Consider the following 16,394-nt stretch of genomic DNA (forward strand, 5'->3'; position numbering starts at 1 on the left):
ACATGTCCTCTGGAATATTGGCCAAAGCACAAAGGGACATATGAATGTTTAGAATGCCTGGCACAAACACCTTGCAACACTGGTTACAAATTGCCATGTAAACACCCGTTCTGACTTTCAGGTGATATAATAAACAATAAGCTGGCAGCATTATCTCCCATAAATATAAACAAACCCGATTGTCTTAGCAATTGGATGAACAAGAAATAGGCCTGAGTGGACTTGTAAGGTCTCAAGTTTTACTTCTTCTTTTTTTTTTTTTTTTTTTTTTTTTTAAAGAGTGCCCTTACCTAACAAAAATATCTACATTTGTAAGTTATACTTCTATGACAAAGACATTGAACAACAGTAAGTGTAGGAGGTGAATTGAAATATACTATTTCTTTTGGTGTTTTCCAATGCAAATATTTCTAATGAAAAATAATAATAAAGCAGCAAGTGTACACTCTGTATTCTATCCTGTACTATACATTTGAAAAGATATTAAAAATCCAAAAATATTTAATAAATTTCAATTGTTATTCTGTTGTTTAGAAGTGCAAATAATCACAAATGTATCATGTTTTTAAGCACTTGAGTTCATTGTATGTGATTTATAAAAGCCCTAAATTTAAGCTTATCACATTTCACTATTTTTGTTCATGCTGTCAATATTGCACATAAAGAATTCCACCGCAGAAGCAATGACTTCTTGGCTGCAACAATAATACTTTGTGTACAGCAAAGGTGATGAGAGAGAGATTGTTGGTAATCTAATGTCTGAAACCTTTACCCATTTCTACCATAAGAAAAGGACAAATACCAGATCAATTTGTTTACCATCACTAACTTTCTATTACCATGTAAGAATCTAGACTCAGTGTACTGCGAAACGTAGGTGTTGCGGAGTCTGCATGCAAAGCCCTCAGGACTGTGTTCCTCACGTCACTTAATCACTTATTAAGGAGCAGCATGGATGGGAATACTACCTAGTTCAGTATCAGAGGGGTAGCCGTGTTAGTCTGAATCTGCAAAAGCGGCAAGGAGTCCGTGGCACCTTATAGACTAACTGAAGTGTAGGAGCATAAGCTTTCGTGGGCAAAGACCCACTTCGTCAGATGCATCTGACGAAGTGGGTCTTTGCCCACGAAAGCTTATGCTCCTACACTTCAGTTAGTCTATAAGGTGCCGCAGGACTCCTCGCCGCTTTTACCTAGTTCAATAGATCAAGATCTACTGGTAGAGCTTGGAGCCTCTGACAGGTGATTCTGACTGGTTTGGCTGGGAGGCTATCAAGTGCCTGCACTTCAGCTGCCCCTCCCTCCATTACCCTGCTGTTCCTGTCCAGAGCCTCAGAGCTGCCCCCAAGAGCCTCCTTGTTGTGCAGAGCAGGGGAGACAGACGAAGGGGGGTGTTGATGTCACAGTCCCCCTCCTCTGTACCCCATTTTCCCAGAGTGAGGAGGATGGGGCCTTGGTGAAGGGATGGAGCTGGTCCTCGGAGAAGAGGGGGAGGGGTATTTGCATTTGAAGTAGACCCTGGACTCATTTAAATTCAAAAAGTGATCTTGTGCTTAAAAAGGTTGTAGACCACTGACCTAGTTCTTCTTGAATGAGAAGGTGATGGTCGCAACATGGGCCTTTAGATAGAGTCCTACCACAATCTCTTTTTTCCTAACAAAGGTCATTTAGTACAGATATTACTTTTTACACACACACACACACACACACACACACACACACACACACACACAGAGATTTGTGTTTCTGTTTTATGTTTGTGCTTTTCTAATCTCTAAATGAGCAAACTTTATGGGAAAGAAATAAGTGAAGAGCTGATGGAAAGGAGGCAGAAATACTGAAGATGTCAAGATAAACTTAAAAAACAACAAATAGTCTGGTAAGTACTTTAAAGACTAACAAAACAGGTCGATGGTATCATGAGCACAGCCATCGACCTGTTTTGTTAGTCTTTAAAGTGCTACCAGACTATTTGTTTTTTTTTAAATTTATCCTATATAGACTAATTTTGCTACACCCTGAAGCTTTTGAAGATATCAAGTCACCTTTTATTTCAACCTCAAATATCACCAAGACAAAAAAGAAAAGCCAGTGAAAAACCCAAATACTAAGATTTTTTTTGCAGCACGCAAAAGCACAACCCTAACATAACAGCTGTCACAACTGAAATATCCTGCATCTCATAACAGGGAACGGTCATATTTGAGTGACATGTAAATCTGATTTTAGAAAAATCTCATGGAACACTTTAAGTCTTCAGGAAAAGGCAGGGTTTCATACTATATTTTCAGATACATCAGCAACTCAGAGTTTTACATAACGAATTTGGGGGTTTTGACGTTCAAAATAACCATGACCAATCAAAGCAGTTCCCGGTTGTACAGCAGAATTAGACTGCTACAAGATGGAAAAGAACCCTTTTCACTTAGGAGGTGCTGACACATAATATCTATTTATTAAACAGATAAATAGGAATAAAAACAGTGTGTTTAGACCAACTTTGGGAACCAGACAATTTAATTTTGTTCTAGAGTGGGGTGTGTGAAGCTTGCCCAACTGATGCACAGGAAAATACAGAAGCCTGAAGGTAGTACCTCTACTGCTCAAAGAGTAGAACCCACAGGCCTGAATAAGCCAGATGGACTGGCATGTCTGGTTAAAATGAAGCATTTAATGTGAGGACTTATAGTCCCCATGGCCTTTTCCATTGCACTGTAGAGTCAGAGGGCCTCGGGTTACATCATAGATTGCACTTTGTTCATCTCTACTCTAGATGGTATCAGAATTCTAAACACATCTATCTTGAAAAATCTACTGCAAAAACAAAATAAAACATCTTTTGTGTTTTTCAGATTGAAAAAGCTGATTGACCAAGAAACAGCCTATCAGGCAAAAAAAGAGAAGGAAAACAACAAGAAAATAATTAAACTGAAAGAAGAACTGACAAAACTGAAATCATTTGCTTTAATGGTGGTGGATGAACAACAAAGACTTACAGAACAGCTGAACCAACAAAGTCAAAAAATCCAAGAGCTAACCACTACTGCCGAGCAAGTACACGAGAAACTCACAATTGCTGAAGCAAAAGCACAAGAGGAAAAGCAGAAAGCCATCAGACTAGAAGCAGAATTGCAAGCCCAAACCAAAAAGATTTCCCAAGAACAAGAAATAATGATGGCCAAATTAACCAATGAAGACAGCCAGAATCACCAGCTCCGGTCAAAATTAACAGCTCTCACTCGACAAATAGATGAATTAGAGCAAACTAATAAGTCTTTACGAAAAGCAGAGGAAGAATTGCAAGACATACGGGAAAAAATAAATAAAGGAGAAAGTGGAAATTCCACCCTTATGTCTGAAGTGGAAGAATTACGGACACGTGTCTTGGAAATGGAAGGTAAAGATGAAGAGCTCATAAAAATGGAAGACCAGTGTAGAGAGCTTAATAAAAAATTAGAAAAAGAAGCAGCACAAAACAAGAACTTTAAAGCAGAAGTTGACAAACTCAACAAAAGAATTATGGAATTGGAGAAATTAGAAGATGCTTTCAACAAGAGCAAACAAGAATGTTATAACCTGAAATGCAATCTAGAAAAAGAAAAAATATTAACAAAGCAATTGTCTCAGGAGTTGGAAGGCTTAAAAGCTAGAATTGGAGAGCTTGAAACCACTGAAATCAAATTAGAAAAAACAGAATTCACACTCAAAGAAGATTTAACTAAACTGAAAACATTAACGGTCATGCTTGTGGATGAAAGAAAAACAATGAGTGAAAAAATAAAGCAAACAGAAGAAAAGTTACAATCTGCAACTTCCCAGCTTCAGGTGGAGCAAAACAAAGTGATGTCAGTTACAGAAAAACTCATTGAAGAAAGTAAAAAAGCACTGAAATCAAAAACTGATGCAGAGGAAAAAATGTCCAGTGTAACGAAGGAAAGAGATGAACTGAAAAACAAACTAAAAGCAGAAGAAGAGAAAGGAAGTGATCTCTTTTGCAAGGTAAATATTCTAAGGAAAAGGCTTCAGTCACTAGAAGCCATTGAAAAAGAGTTTCTTAAAAATAAACTCAAAGAGACCACTAAAGCAAGCACATCCTTACAGCAGGAGAACAACAAGATCAAAGAACTTGCCCAAGAAGTTGAGAGGCTGAAAAATAAGCTGAAAGAAATGAAGGCCATAGAGGATGATCTCATGAAAACTGAAGATGAATTTGAGTCTCTAGAACGAAGATACATCAATGAACGAGACAAAGCTAAATTTCTATCAGAAGAACTGGAGGGTGTGAAAATCGAACTGGCTAGATATAAGTTAGCAGAGAAGGCAGAGTCCAACCATGAAGAGTGGATTTTCAGAAAACTTAAAGAAGAAGAAGCAAAGTCAGGGCACCTGTCTAGGGAGGTAGATGCACTGAAAGAGAAAATTCATGAGTACATGGCCACAGAAGACCTAATATGTCATCTACGGGGTGATCATATAGTCCTACAAAAGAAACTCACCCAGCAAGAAAACAAAAACAGAGAGCTAGCCAGAGAAATTGATAGCCTTACTAAAGAATTAGAGAGATACAGACGCTTCAGTAAGAGCCTTAGACCTAGTCTTAATGGAAGGAGAATTTCTGATTTGCAGGTTCTCTCTAAAGAAGTCCAAACAGATCCAGCAGACAGTGAACCACCTGATTACAAGAGTCTTGTTCCTTTAGAACGAGCAGTCATAAATGGGCAGTTGTATGAAGAGAGTGATAATGAAGACGAAGACAACGATGAGGAGCAAACAGTGTCTTTCAAATGCAATTCATCCATTGCAAATGCAGTAAACAAAAAATTATGGATCCCATGGATGAAGTCCAAAGAAAGCCATCCTCAAAATGGAAAAATTCATAGCAAACAGAATGGAAATTGTGCACAGCCACGAGATTTAGTTCTAAATCACACGCCTGGTCAACCTCTTCATATAAAGGTTACTCCAGACCATGGACAAAACACAGCTACCCTTGAAATAACAAGCCCTACTACAGATAGTCCTCACTCTTACACTAGTACAGCAGTTATACCCAACTGTGGCACACCAAAGCAAAGAATAACCATTATTCAAAATGCCTCCTTAACTCCTTTAAAATCAAAAGTAGTTGATGGTTACATGAGTCCGGAGCAAGCCATGTCACCTATTACAATGGCAACTTTTGCAAGATCTCAAACTCCTGAGTCATGTGGCTCAATAACTCCAGAAAGGACAACGTCTCCATTGGCTCTGACAAGTTCTCCAGAACAAATGCTTTCTTCAGAGCCTTTGGAAATTGGTGCCAAGCATACTGTTTTCAGAGTGTCCCCAGACAGGCAATCGTCATGGCACTTTCAAAGATCTAACAGCACTGGTTCAAGTGTAATAACTACTGAGGATAACAAAATCCATATTCATTTAGGAAGTCCTTATGTTCAGGCTCTTGCTAATTCAACAAAACCTTGTACTCCCAGTCAGGATAACAGAACTCCAGCACTAACTAATGGAACAGCCATTAAATCTACTAGTAAAATCACAAGCAGTATCACTATCACACCAACAGCCACTCCTCTCCCACGGCAATCACAAATTACAGTAAGTAATGTCTATAACTGATCCCCCATCCATGCTGACTCCCTTACCAACAACCCATCCTATTTTTCACCCCAGCAAGAATTATTTGGAACACACCCTTTATTTTGGGAGAGACCTGTGCATGAACTATACAATGCTATTTGGAACTAACATTAAGTTTTGCCTGCTTAGTCATATTGAGTGTGCACTTACTGTATAACTTCTCACTGAAGTATCTCTATGTAAAATATGTAGTCTTCCACTTGTATAAATTCATCTTTATGTATTTCCATTTTCCATAACTCACATTACTTTTGATTACTAGGTGTTTTGGTGAAGAACTATTTTAACATTACAAAAACAGTAAATCATTGGTTGGTTTTACCATTGCTTGCAGACTTTTTTTGTTCTTTTGGTGGGGAGGTGTGCACGCGTTTTGTATTTTTGCAAGTATGACAGACCTACTTTAATCCTGGAAATACCAGCCAACTACAGATAAGAACAGTTTCATTATCTTCCTTCTATTCCCCAATTGTTCCTAGCCTTATTAGTCAAATTATTATTTTTAGATCAAACACACACATGTACAGTAGCAATTGAAAAGTTCATGATACATAAATCACATGTTTTGCAGCATGTCAATCACTGGGAACTTTGAGTGTGGATTTTTTAAAACACTTTGTCATTCTGTTAAAACTCAATCTGCTTCCTCCCTCAAATCTTTCCTTTGTAATTGAGTTGAGTTGAGAAGTTTATACCACAGAATTATTTTCTTTTTCCGTAAGGCAAGCTCTTGGTCTACATTAAAAATACTAGTATTCAAAAGACCTTGTAAAAAGGTTAACAGCAACAGTTACATTTTAAAAAGACTAACTAGAAGAATGGCACCACAAAATGATTTTAATATTCAAAGCATGAGAGAAGGAGGGTGCATGGTTGGAATCTAGATTACAGTCCATCATTCTACATATTAGATCTGTGAAGAAGAGAAAGCAAAATGAATGATAGGACAACTTATAGTTTCTGAAATGATAAAAGAAGTTTGTCTGTAGGATGTATATATTCATATTAGCTGGGCTATAGTATAATTTTTTAACAGAGTACAAACATTAATACAGTAGTACAATGTTGCTATTTAGACAAAACTGGGTCACATGAAACAGTACTGGATGCTATATTAGTGCCTATAATAAATAATGACAATATCATAAGCAATGCTGTCTCAATTTGTATTTAAAAAGAGTAAGCAATCAATGCTAACCTTTTGGAGAATATTACATCCAGTGATACTAGAACTTCATTTTTAATTATTTGTAAGACCAAACTGTCTTGAATTCATTTCCAACATTCCTCTTTCTCTCAATAAAGAGTTGCTACTGAAATTCACTCTTTTAAAAACAGCTTTTCAAAAAAATTAAACATCAATTTGAATTATGCATTTAGCAAACAAATCTATTTGTCACATAGCTAATTATCATCAAAATACTTGTGCTTAAATAGAAGCTGTCTACTTCATACATCCCAGCTCAAGATGAATGGGGAAGAATAAAGATGACAATCATTTCCGTGATTATGAACTGTGATATTAATTGTCCTTCAATCCCTGATTCAGCAAAGGACTTTAAGCATGCACTAAAACTGAATGGGGAGCTAGCAATTATGACAGAAAACAATGACCAATTGTAAAAGGAAAAGTTTCTATTCAGAAAACACAAAAATGTATCTTGATAATCAGCAATGATGGAAAAAGTAAAACCCATGGAAGTTTCCGTTAAATCAAAATTTTTAATAAGTGCTCTAAAATATTGCAGGAGCACTTTTTAAAAGATTTAAACTACACAAGAGAGCGTGAGCTCAATCCAATCTCATAGCCTGATCCAAAAAACAGGTTTTGGATCAGGCCCTTTAAACCTGTTTTACCAGTACAGGTTTTCCCTGCTATACGGCGCCCTGGTATACATCCGTTCTGCACTAAAGTCATTGATGCTTGTAGGAAGTTATGCATTATAAGTCCTCCCATTTCCTGCTCATAAGTTGTACACAAAAAAACTGAGCAAATGGAAGTCAGCCACGGGAAAAAGATTCCCCACTTTAAGTTGTTTCACTTTAAGTCCAAGTTTTCTGGAACGCATCTTGGACTGACAGCAAGGACAGTATGCAACTGCAATCACTTCAAAAGCTGAATTGTGAGAGATCAGAATCAGGCCCATTTTGTGACATTCCTAAGGCTATTATCCTACAAGATGCTTAGAAACCTCAGCACCCATTAACTTCAATGGGAGTTATTTCTCACTAGGTGCTTAGCATCTTATAGAACCCAAACCGAAAGGAGTATAATCTTATATGACAGTAATAACATACACTTTATTACAGTTGGCTTAAGCATTCTTTTCTACAGTGCCAATCCAAAACAAACATTAGATCTCTACACGAGTAATTTTCATCATACACCTTTAATATCCTGTACATACGCACATGTAGCATCAGTACATAACTCTGCAGTAAACTTCAATATTCCGTTAGTAGACATTTGAAAACACTGGAAATGCTCAGCAGGGCCGAAAGCTACCGCAGGCCCCAGGGCAAAATGTGAGGGGCACTGCCACCCTGACAGAAGGGATGGGGCCTCTATTGGAAGCGGTGGAACCAAAGGCAGTCAGACTTTGGTGTCACCCAGACCATGGCTCCTGTTCCCCATTACATGCTGGCAGTAATTCAAAAGGGGACTGTGGCTTCAAGCAGACACCACTGCTGCAATAGTTGTGGCAGCAGCTGGGAGCTCCTGACAACCTTTGAATATTCAAGTCCCGGGGATAAATGCCCTCTTTACCCCCACCTCCACACCCCTAGTCAGAAGGCCTGGAAATGATATGTTCCATTTAAAAAAAAAAAAAAAAAAAGTCCAATTCTAGTTCTCGTACAATTAGCTTTACATTTTGTTTTTATTTTACAATTATATAGAAAACCAAATATTCTGTTTTGCATCTCCATTCTACCCATATACACAGAAACTGATTGATTAACAACAATTAGGAAGCCAACTGGTATAACGTCTTCCAAAAACTACCTATACAGCAGGAATTAAGTTTAGTCATTTCTAATAAACACTCTTGTCCTTTGGACCGTTGTCTAATTCTTCTGAACAAAGACATTTAGAGTTCAATGTTAGGTGAATAAAAAAAATCTTAGACCAGTGATCATGCCATTAAAAAGTTTTAATTATTCAAAAGAATAGTGCTTATTCTTCCTTGTTAATTTTTTACTAAGAGACAATTTTCACTACAGGATACAAAAAAAATCAAATTTGTAATTAACAAAAGGCAAGGGAAACAAGCCATAGGATAATACTAGTCAATTATAAGTTGCATCAAACTTGCATGTAAGCAAGCATTTTTGTCACAGTTCCCCAGAACAGTATACCTTTTGGTTAAGATCAACAGATACACCTTTTGCCAAATCAGTTCCCTGACCTCTATGTGACCCCTTCTCCTAACAAATCTTTGAACAAATTCTTCCCTTCAACCAGGTAGAGTCTCAAACTGTCAGGAAAGGAGGATGGGGGGGTTAACTGGTTACAGAAAGGGAAGAGCCAGCACTCCACTCTACATAACCCTTTTGAGTACACTTCTTTGAAGCCCAACATGACTGTTCCAGGTATGTCCTCAACCACATCTTCCCATGACAGTCACCCCAGATTGTCACTTTGAAGATAAGGAGGATGGGAGCAGCTGGGTGCTCAGTATCCTTGAAAGTCAGGCCACTTATTTAAGATATCAAATACGGAAAAAAATAGTGTAATTTTAGGCACACAGATGTGAAAACCTTGGCCCATTTATTTTGGAGGAGAGCCAGCCTAGTAGTACTGCAGTACTCTCTACTGTTTTGCAAGAGACATACTTTTGACCTTTGGTCCCAGTCTCCTGCTGTGGGAAGGGGAGAAAAAAAAATCACAGGTTAAAATACTGAGAAAACAAAGTCCTCATCTGACAAGTGAGAGGCAGCGCCTGACATTATTCAACGACTACCCTTAATAGCCAACTAAGGAGATTGAATTTATGAAAACTGAAGGTACAGCCAGCTAAATGCTCCTTATCCAGAAGAATTTTAGAAAACAGTGTGTCTGGAGATAGTATAAAGCTGTAAGAAAAAAAATGGGACTACTTACATCTCTTACAAGGTTTTAAAATGCATCCTTTCACACACAGAAATTAACTGTAGGGCAGCACGGAATTATTAAAATGAAACTGATGCTGCTGAATTGGGACAGAGATGCCAGAACTATGTGCTTGATGACTAGGAAATATCAGCTATTGAGACACATAAAACAAAAGATGACAACTCCCAAATCTCCAGACTTAAGCAATGGGTAGAACAAATATTATGTTACCAAGAAACAAACAAACAAACAAACAGAAAAAGATCTTAAGAGTTCAAAGCTTCATGGGTGGTGTAAAGAGACATTTTGATGCTAAAATCAAGTACCATGAATGGGAAACCACCCCAGAAATGGAGGGTTTTGACAAATATAATATGACTGTGAAATTTTATTACAAGGACAAATCCTTCAACAGCCACAGAGCATAGCTGCATTCTCTACCTGAGAAAAGCCTTCTGGGACAAAATGCGGAGGGGACTCCAACATAAAGAGATATTTAAAATAATCAGATTAGTTAACTGTTACAACCAAACTTTAGTCACAACAGGGCACAGACTGGGATTCACATGAGAAGAGGTTTTTAAATATACCAGAAAAGGCTTTCATCTTGCTGGTGGTTTCTCTGAAATGTGACACTGTGTGTATTCACTTAATTATTACTACCTCCCTCCCTCAAAAATATTTAGTACATAGAGTAGGTAATCTTTATAATTAAAGTTCACTGTGCTCCATGAGGAAGATAAGAAACAATGTCTTCATTTTACAGCTGGAGAAACTGAGAAAGAGGAGTTAAGTGATTTCAAAGCAGCAAAATGAGTCAGCCCAGCACAAGATTAAAACTCCTGAGTCCTTAAACTCACACTCAGGCCATTATAAATCACATTTTTCTTTTAGAAGTAAACACCACAAGCAAACAAAAACAAACAAAATCACATCCCACTACACTACAAGATTTAACACACACACACACACACACACACACACACACACACACACACACTTAAAAGCTTTTTCACAGAAGAAAAACCTTACCCTAAAATCTAAAGAACTTCCCAAGAATGCAAATGTGGATCCCACTTGAGAGCTCTTTGAGAGCTCTTTATTATTTTTCAAGTGCTTGTGCACAATCCAACACAACGAAGTCCCTACATAGTTGATCTCCGTGTGCTCCCACCAAGTATATTAAATAATAATGGGGGGAGGGGAATATAGATTCAATTTTTTGCATGAACAAAATTGAAGAATATTGAAGAAATTTCTGCTTTAAAATATATTTACATTTGGCCCTATGGCTTCATATGCATCTCTGTTTAGGGTGACCAGAAAGCAAGTGTGAAAAATTGGGACACTAATTTTTTGTTTTTAATTGGAGTGGGGTGGAGTGCCCTATAGAAGACAAGTGATAGAAGACAAAGTCCCTTATATCAGGACATCTGGTCACCCTAATATTTTTCAAAACAAACCACTATAAAAAAAAGTTATCACAGCCCTCCTTAGTAGCCCAGGACCTGCACAAAAGAATCTCTGCTGCCAACAATCTTATGGAAGGAAAAGATAAACAGATTTAAGCTAAGAGGAAGTGAGTTTACTGAAAACATTACCAATGTACATGGAGGTAACAGACAAGTGTCAACTCTGCCCTCTGCTGGATACAATCAATCCTATGCCAATATTTCCACCGTTAGGGACGAGCACAAAGTGAACAAGTCCTCTAATCAAACTATTAACAGAAAACGGAGAATTCTCTTTAAGCTCATGCAGCACCTTGGTTTTGGAGCACAGTCTTGTCTTCACTAGAAAACTGTATTGCATTTAATCACAATTTTTAACTCCTGAATTAAGCGACACAACACTGACACTGCAGACAAGAACTAATTGTGTTCATCACCACATCAGCTACTCCTTGGATAACCCCTGGTCCCGGTAGAGTTTGTCCAAAGCTCAATGATGACAACCTGATGATGGGCATAACTAGTCTTTGCTTACACCGATCAGTTAGCACTATGTCAGCTAACAACCATTTAAAGTCAAGTTTGAAGATGTTAAAATATAGACTCATAGACTTTAAGGTCAGAAGGGACCATTATGATCATCTAGTCTGACCCCCTGCACAGTGCAGGCCACAAAATCTCACCCACCTCTCCTAGAATAATCCTCTCACCTATATCTCAGATATTGAAGCCTTCAAATACTTTGAAGACCCCAAGATGCAGAGAATCCTCTAGCTGTGATCTGTACCCCATGCTACAGAGGAAGGCGAAAAACCTCCAGGGCCTCTGCCAATCTACCCTAGAGGAAAATTCCTTCCCGACCCCAAATATGGCGATCAGCTAAATCCTGAGCATGTGGGCAAGACTCAGCCAGACACCCAGAAAGTTCTCTATAGTAACTCCTATCATCCCTCCATTGACCTATTTCCCACTGATAATGAATGGTCAATTAGTTACCAAAATCATGTTCTCTCATCAAACCATCCCCTTCATAAACCCATCTAGTTTAATCTTGAAACCAGATAGATCTTTTGCCCCCACTACTTCCCTTGGAAGGCCGTTCCAGAACCTCACTCCTCTAATGGTTAGAAACCTTTGTCTAATCTCAAGTCTAAACTTCCTACTAGCCAGCTTATATCCATTTGTTCTTGTGTCCACATTGGTATTAAACTTAAATAATTCCTCTCCCTCCCTGGTATTTATCCCTCTAATATATTTAAAAAGTGCAATCATGTCCCCCCTCAGCCTTCTTTTGGTTAAAGTAAACAAGCCAAGCTCCTTGAGTCTCCTTTCATAAGACAGGTTTCCATTCCTCGGATCATCCTAGTGGCCCTTCTTTGTACCTGTTCCAGTTTGAATTCATCCTTCTTAAACATGGGAGACCAGAACTGCACACAGTATTCCAAACGGCGTCTCACCAATGCCTTGTATAATGGCACTAACACCTCCTTATCCCTACTGGAAATACCTCGCCTAATACATCCCAAGATCGTATTAGCCTTTTTCACGGCCATGTCACAATGGCGGCTCATAGTCATTCTATAATCAACCAGGACTCCGAGGTCCTTCTCCTCCTCTGTTACTTCCAACTGATGTGTCCCCAGCTTATAACTAAAATTCTTGTTATTAATCCCTAAATGCATAACCTTACACTTCTCACTATTAAATTTCATCCTATTGCTATCACTCCAATTTACAAGATCATCTAGATCTTCCTGTATGATATCCCAATCCTTTTCTGAATTGGCAATAGCTCCCAATTTTGTGTCATCCGCAAATTTTGTTAGGACACTTCCACTTTTGGTGCCAAGATCAGCAATAAAAAGATTAAATAAAATTGGCCCCAGAACTGATCCCTGAGGAACTCCGTCCGCTAGTAACCTTCCTCCAACCTGACAGTTCACCTTTCAGTATGACCCGCTGTAGTCTCCTCTTTAACCAGTTGCTTATCCACCTCTCAACTTTCATATTAATCCCTATCTTTTCCAATTTAACCAATAAATTCCCCATGTGATACTGTATCAAATGCCTTACTAAAGTCGAGGTAGATCAGATCCACTGCATTTCCTTTATCTAAAAAATCTGTTACTTTCTCAAAAAAGGAGATCGGGTTGGTTTGGCACGATCTACCTTTTGTAAAACCATGTTGTAATTTGTCCCAATTGCCATTAGCCTCAATGTCTCTAACTACTTTCTCCTTCAAAATTTTTTCCAGGATCTTACATACTACAGATGTCAAACTAACAGGCCTATAGTTACCCGGGTCGCTTTTTTTCCCTTTCTTAAAAATCGGAACTATATTAGCAATTCTCCAGTCAAATGGTACAACCCCTGAGTTTAGAGATTTATTAAAAAATTTTGCTAATGGACTTGCAAGTTCATGTGCCAGTTCCTTTAATATTCTTGGATGAATATTATCTGGGCCCCCCGATTTACTCCCATTAAGCTGTTCAAGTTTGGCTTTTACCTCGGATATGGTAATATCTACCTCCTTATCTTTAGCCCCATTTGTTAACTTACCATTATCCCTAAGCTCTTCATTAGCCTCATTAAAGACTGAAGCAAAGTATTTGTTCAAATATTGGGCCATTCCTAGATTATCCTTAACCTCCACTCTATCCTTAGTAATTAGCGGTCCTACTTCTTTTTTTGTTTTTTTCCTATTTATATGGCTATAAAACCTTTTACTTTTGGTTATAATTCCCTTTGCAAGGTCCAACTCTACCTGACTTTTAGCCTGTCTCACTTTATCCCTACATGCTCTAACCTCAATAAGGTAGCTTTCTTTACTGATCCCTCCCATTTTCCACTCCTTATATGCTTTCTGCTTTTTCTTAGTCACCTCTCTGAGATGCTTGCTCATCCAGCTTGGTCTAACACACCTGCCTATACATTTTTTCCCTTTTCTAGGGATACAGGCTTCTGACAGCTTCTGCAACTTTAACTTAAAATAATTCCAGGCCTCCTCCACTTTAAGATCCATAATTTCTTTAGTCCAATCAACTTCCCTAACTAATTTCCTTAATTTACTAAAGTTAGCCCTTTTGAAATCAAAAACCCTAGTCTCAGATTTATTTTTGTTTATCCTTCCATTTAATTTAAACTAAATTAGCTCATGATCACTCGAGCCAAGGTTGTCTCCTACAACCATTTCATCTATGAGGTCCTCGCTACTCACCAAAACCAAATCTAAAATAGCATCCCCCCTTGTTGGTTCAGCAACTACTTGATGAAGGAATTCATCAGCTATCACATCTAGGAAAATCTGAGCCCTATTATTATTACTAGCACTTGTTCTCCAGTCTATATCTGGAAAGTTGAAATCTCCCATGATTACACAGTTTCCATGAGTATTTACTTCATTAAAAACATTAAAGAGGTCTCTATCCATACCCAGATTGGATTCTGGTGGTCTATAACACACCCCAAGCACTATCCCAGGGGAGGATCTGTTAGTTTTCTTCCCCAATGTGATTTTTGCCCAAACAGACTCTGTCTTCTCCATTCCATCACTTTTTATTTCTTTACAATGTACCTCATCTTTGATATACAATGCGACTCCACCACCTTTTCCCTTATTTCTGTCTTTCCTAAACAGCACATACCCTTCAATACCTGTACTCCAGTCATGCCTAGTATTCCACCATGTTTCTGTTATTCCTACAATATCTGGTTTCACTTCCTGGACCAATAGCTCTAGTTCCTCCTTTTAGTTACCTAGGCTCCTCGCATTGGTGTACAAACATCTTAATTTTTGCTGTTTGGCCTCATTCACATTCTTTACCCAATTTGGCACAGATGTTATACCTCCAATATGACCTATTGGACTAGTATCCACCCCACCCTTCCTCATGTTCATTCTCCCACCCCCAGCTATATCCTTTCTTACTTCGTTTTCCTCCCTCTCAGTGTTAAAATCTGGCGTAGAGATTACCTGGGCATCTCCCAACCGTCTCCCCCAAATTCCTAGTTTAAAGCTCTCTTAATCAGTTGAGCCAGCCTCCATCCTAGAAATCTATTTCCCTCCCCCTACTTAGATGAAGTCCATCTCTAGAGAACAGTCCTCTGTCCATAAATGCCTCCCAGTGACCATACATCCCAAAGCCCTCCTTATAGCACCACTGCCTAAGCCATCTATTGATCATCATAATCCTGTCACATCTTAGTTGCCCTTCTCTAGGAACAGGAAGAATCCCACTAAAGATCACCTGAGCCTCACTTTCCTTAAGCATCCTTCCCAGCCTAGCATAGTCTCCCTTAATTAGTTCCAGCGAGAATCTAGCCGTATCATTTGTTCCTACATGAAGGATGATCAATGGATTCCTTCCTGCTCCCTTAATAATTCTCTTCAACCTCAGTTCCACATCTCGTTTCTTAGCACCTGGCAGACAGCACACCCTTCTATTCTCTGGATCAGCTCTGGTTACAGGCCTATCTATTTTTCTCAATAAGGAGTCCCCAATCACATAGACCTGCCTTTTCCTAGCGACAGTGAAATTCTTTGGTCTATCTCTAGCTTCCTCTGGCTGCAAGTCCTTGCCATTCCTATTTTCCCTTGTAATCCTAATGCTCATTATTGGTGTTGTCTCCATTGAGTCTTCCCCTTTATCTATGGGACTAGCCACTCTTCTCTTCTTCCTTACCCTTCCATCTTCATTATCTACCTGCTGTACCCCTTCTTCATTTTCCAGCTCCACATACCTGTTCTTGAGCTCTATTTTTCCTTCACTGATCCATCTTTTCCTCTGCCTGGTCCTCTGAGTCACATGCTTCCACTGTCCATTTTCTTCACCCAGCAGTCCCCCCTCTGAGGCCCTTGATCCTGGTTCCATCTGCATATCTAAGCTTTCCCCTTCAGCCACGTCATGCCTTTGCCCCATCATCTGCTCAAACCCCCTTCTAAACTCGACCAGAGTTTCCACCTGCATCTCCAGTCCTCGGATCTTTTCTTCCATCAGCTCTATCAGACGGCACTTCATGCAAACAAAACTCCTTTCAGGTACCCCCTCCATCATGTACATACCACAGCTACCACATCCAATCATCCTCCTTGTGTTCTCTACTACTTGGGCCATGGCCACTAATGCCTCTGTGTTTTATCTACTTTCTCACCAAAATCCTATTAGTCCGGTGAACACAAAAACAAACCAAAACACCCTCTCTACAGCAAAAATAAAC

At 38.8% G+C, this 16,394-nt stretch overlaps 2 protein-coding genes across 6 annotated transcripts in view; one reads left to right on the forward strand and one right to left on the reverse strand.

Annotated features, from left to right (window-relative positions):
- The window catches only part of CMSS1 (cms1 ribosomal small subunit homolog), a 352,914-nt gene that overhangs the window by 315,873 nt on the left and 20,647 nt on the right, over positions 1–16,394 (reverse strand). The window lies entirely within an intron of this gene.
- The window catches only part of FILIP1L (filamin A interacting protein 1 like), a 294,587-nt gene that overhangs the window by 270,884 nt on the left and 7,309 nt on the right, over positions 1–16,394 (forward strand). For 4 of the 5 annotated variants that reach the window (XM_075913841.1, XM_006130685.4, XM_075913914.1 and 1 more), the window contains one exon: positions 2,852–5,959. In XM_075913841.1, the coding sequence (XP_075769956.1) occupies positions 2,852–5,612 (2,761 nt within the window). In that variant the 3' untranslated portion in view covers positions 5,613–5,959. Of the gene's footprint in view, positions 1–2,851; positions 5,960–16,394 lie in introns of those variants that run through there. The other variant, XM_075914071.1, reaches the window with a different exon arrangement.

The sequence above is a fragment of the Pelodiscus sinensis genome, chromosome 1 (genome assembly GCF_049634645.1).
Source record: "Pelodiscus sinensis isolate JC-2024 chromosome 1, ASM4963464v1, whole genome shotgun sequence".
NCBI lineage: Eukaryota > Metazoa > Chordata > Testudines > Trionychidae > Pelodiscus > Pelodiscus sinensis.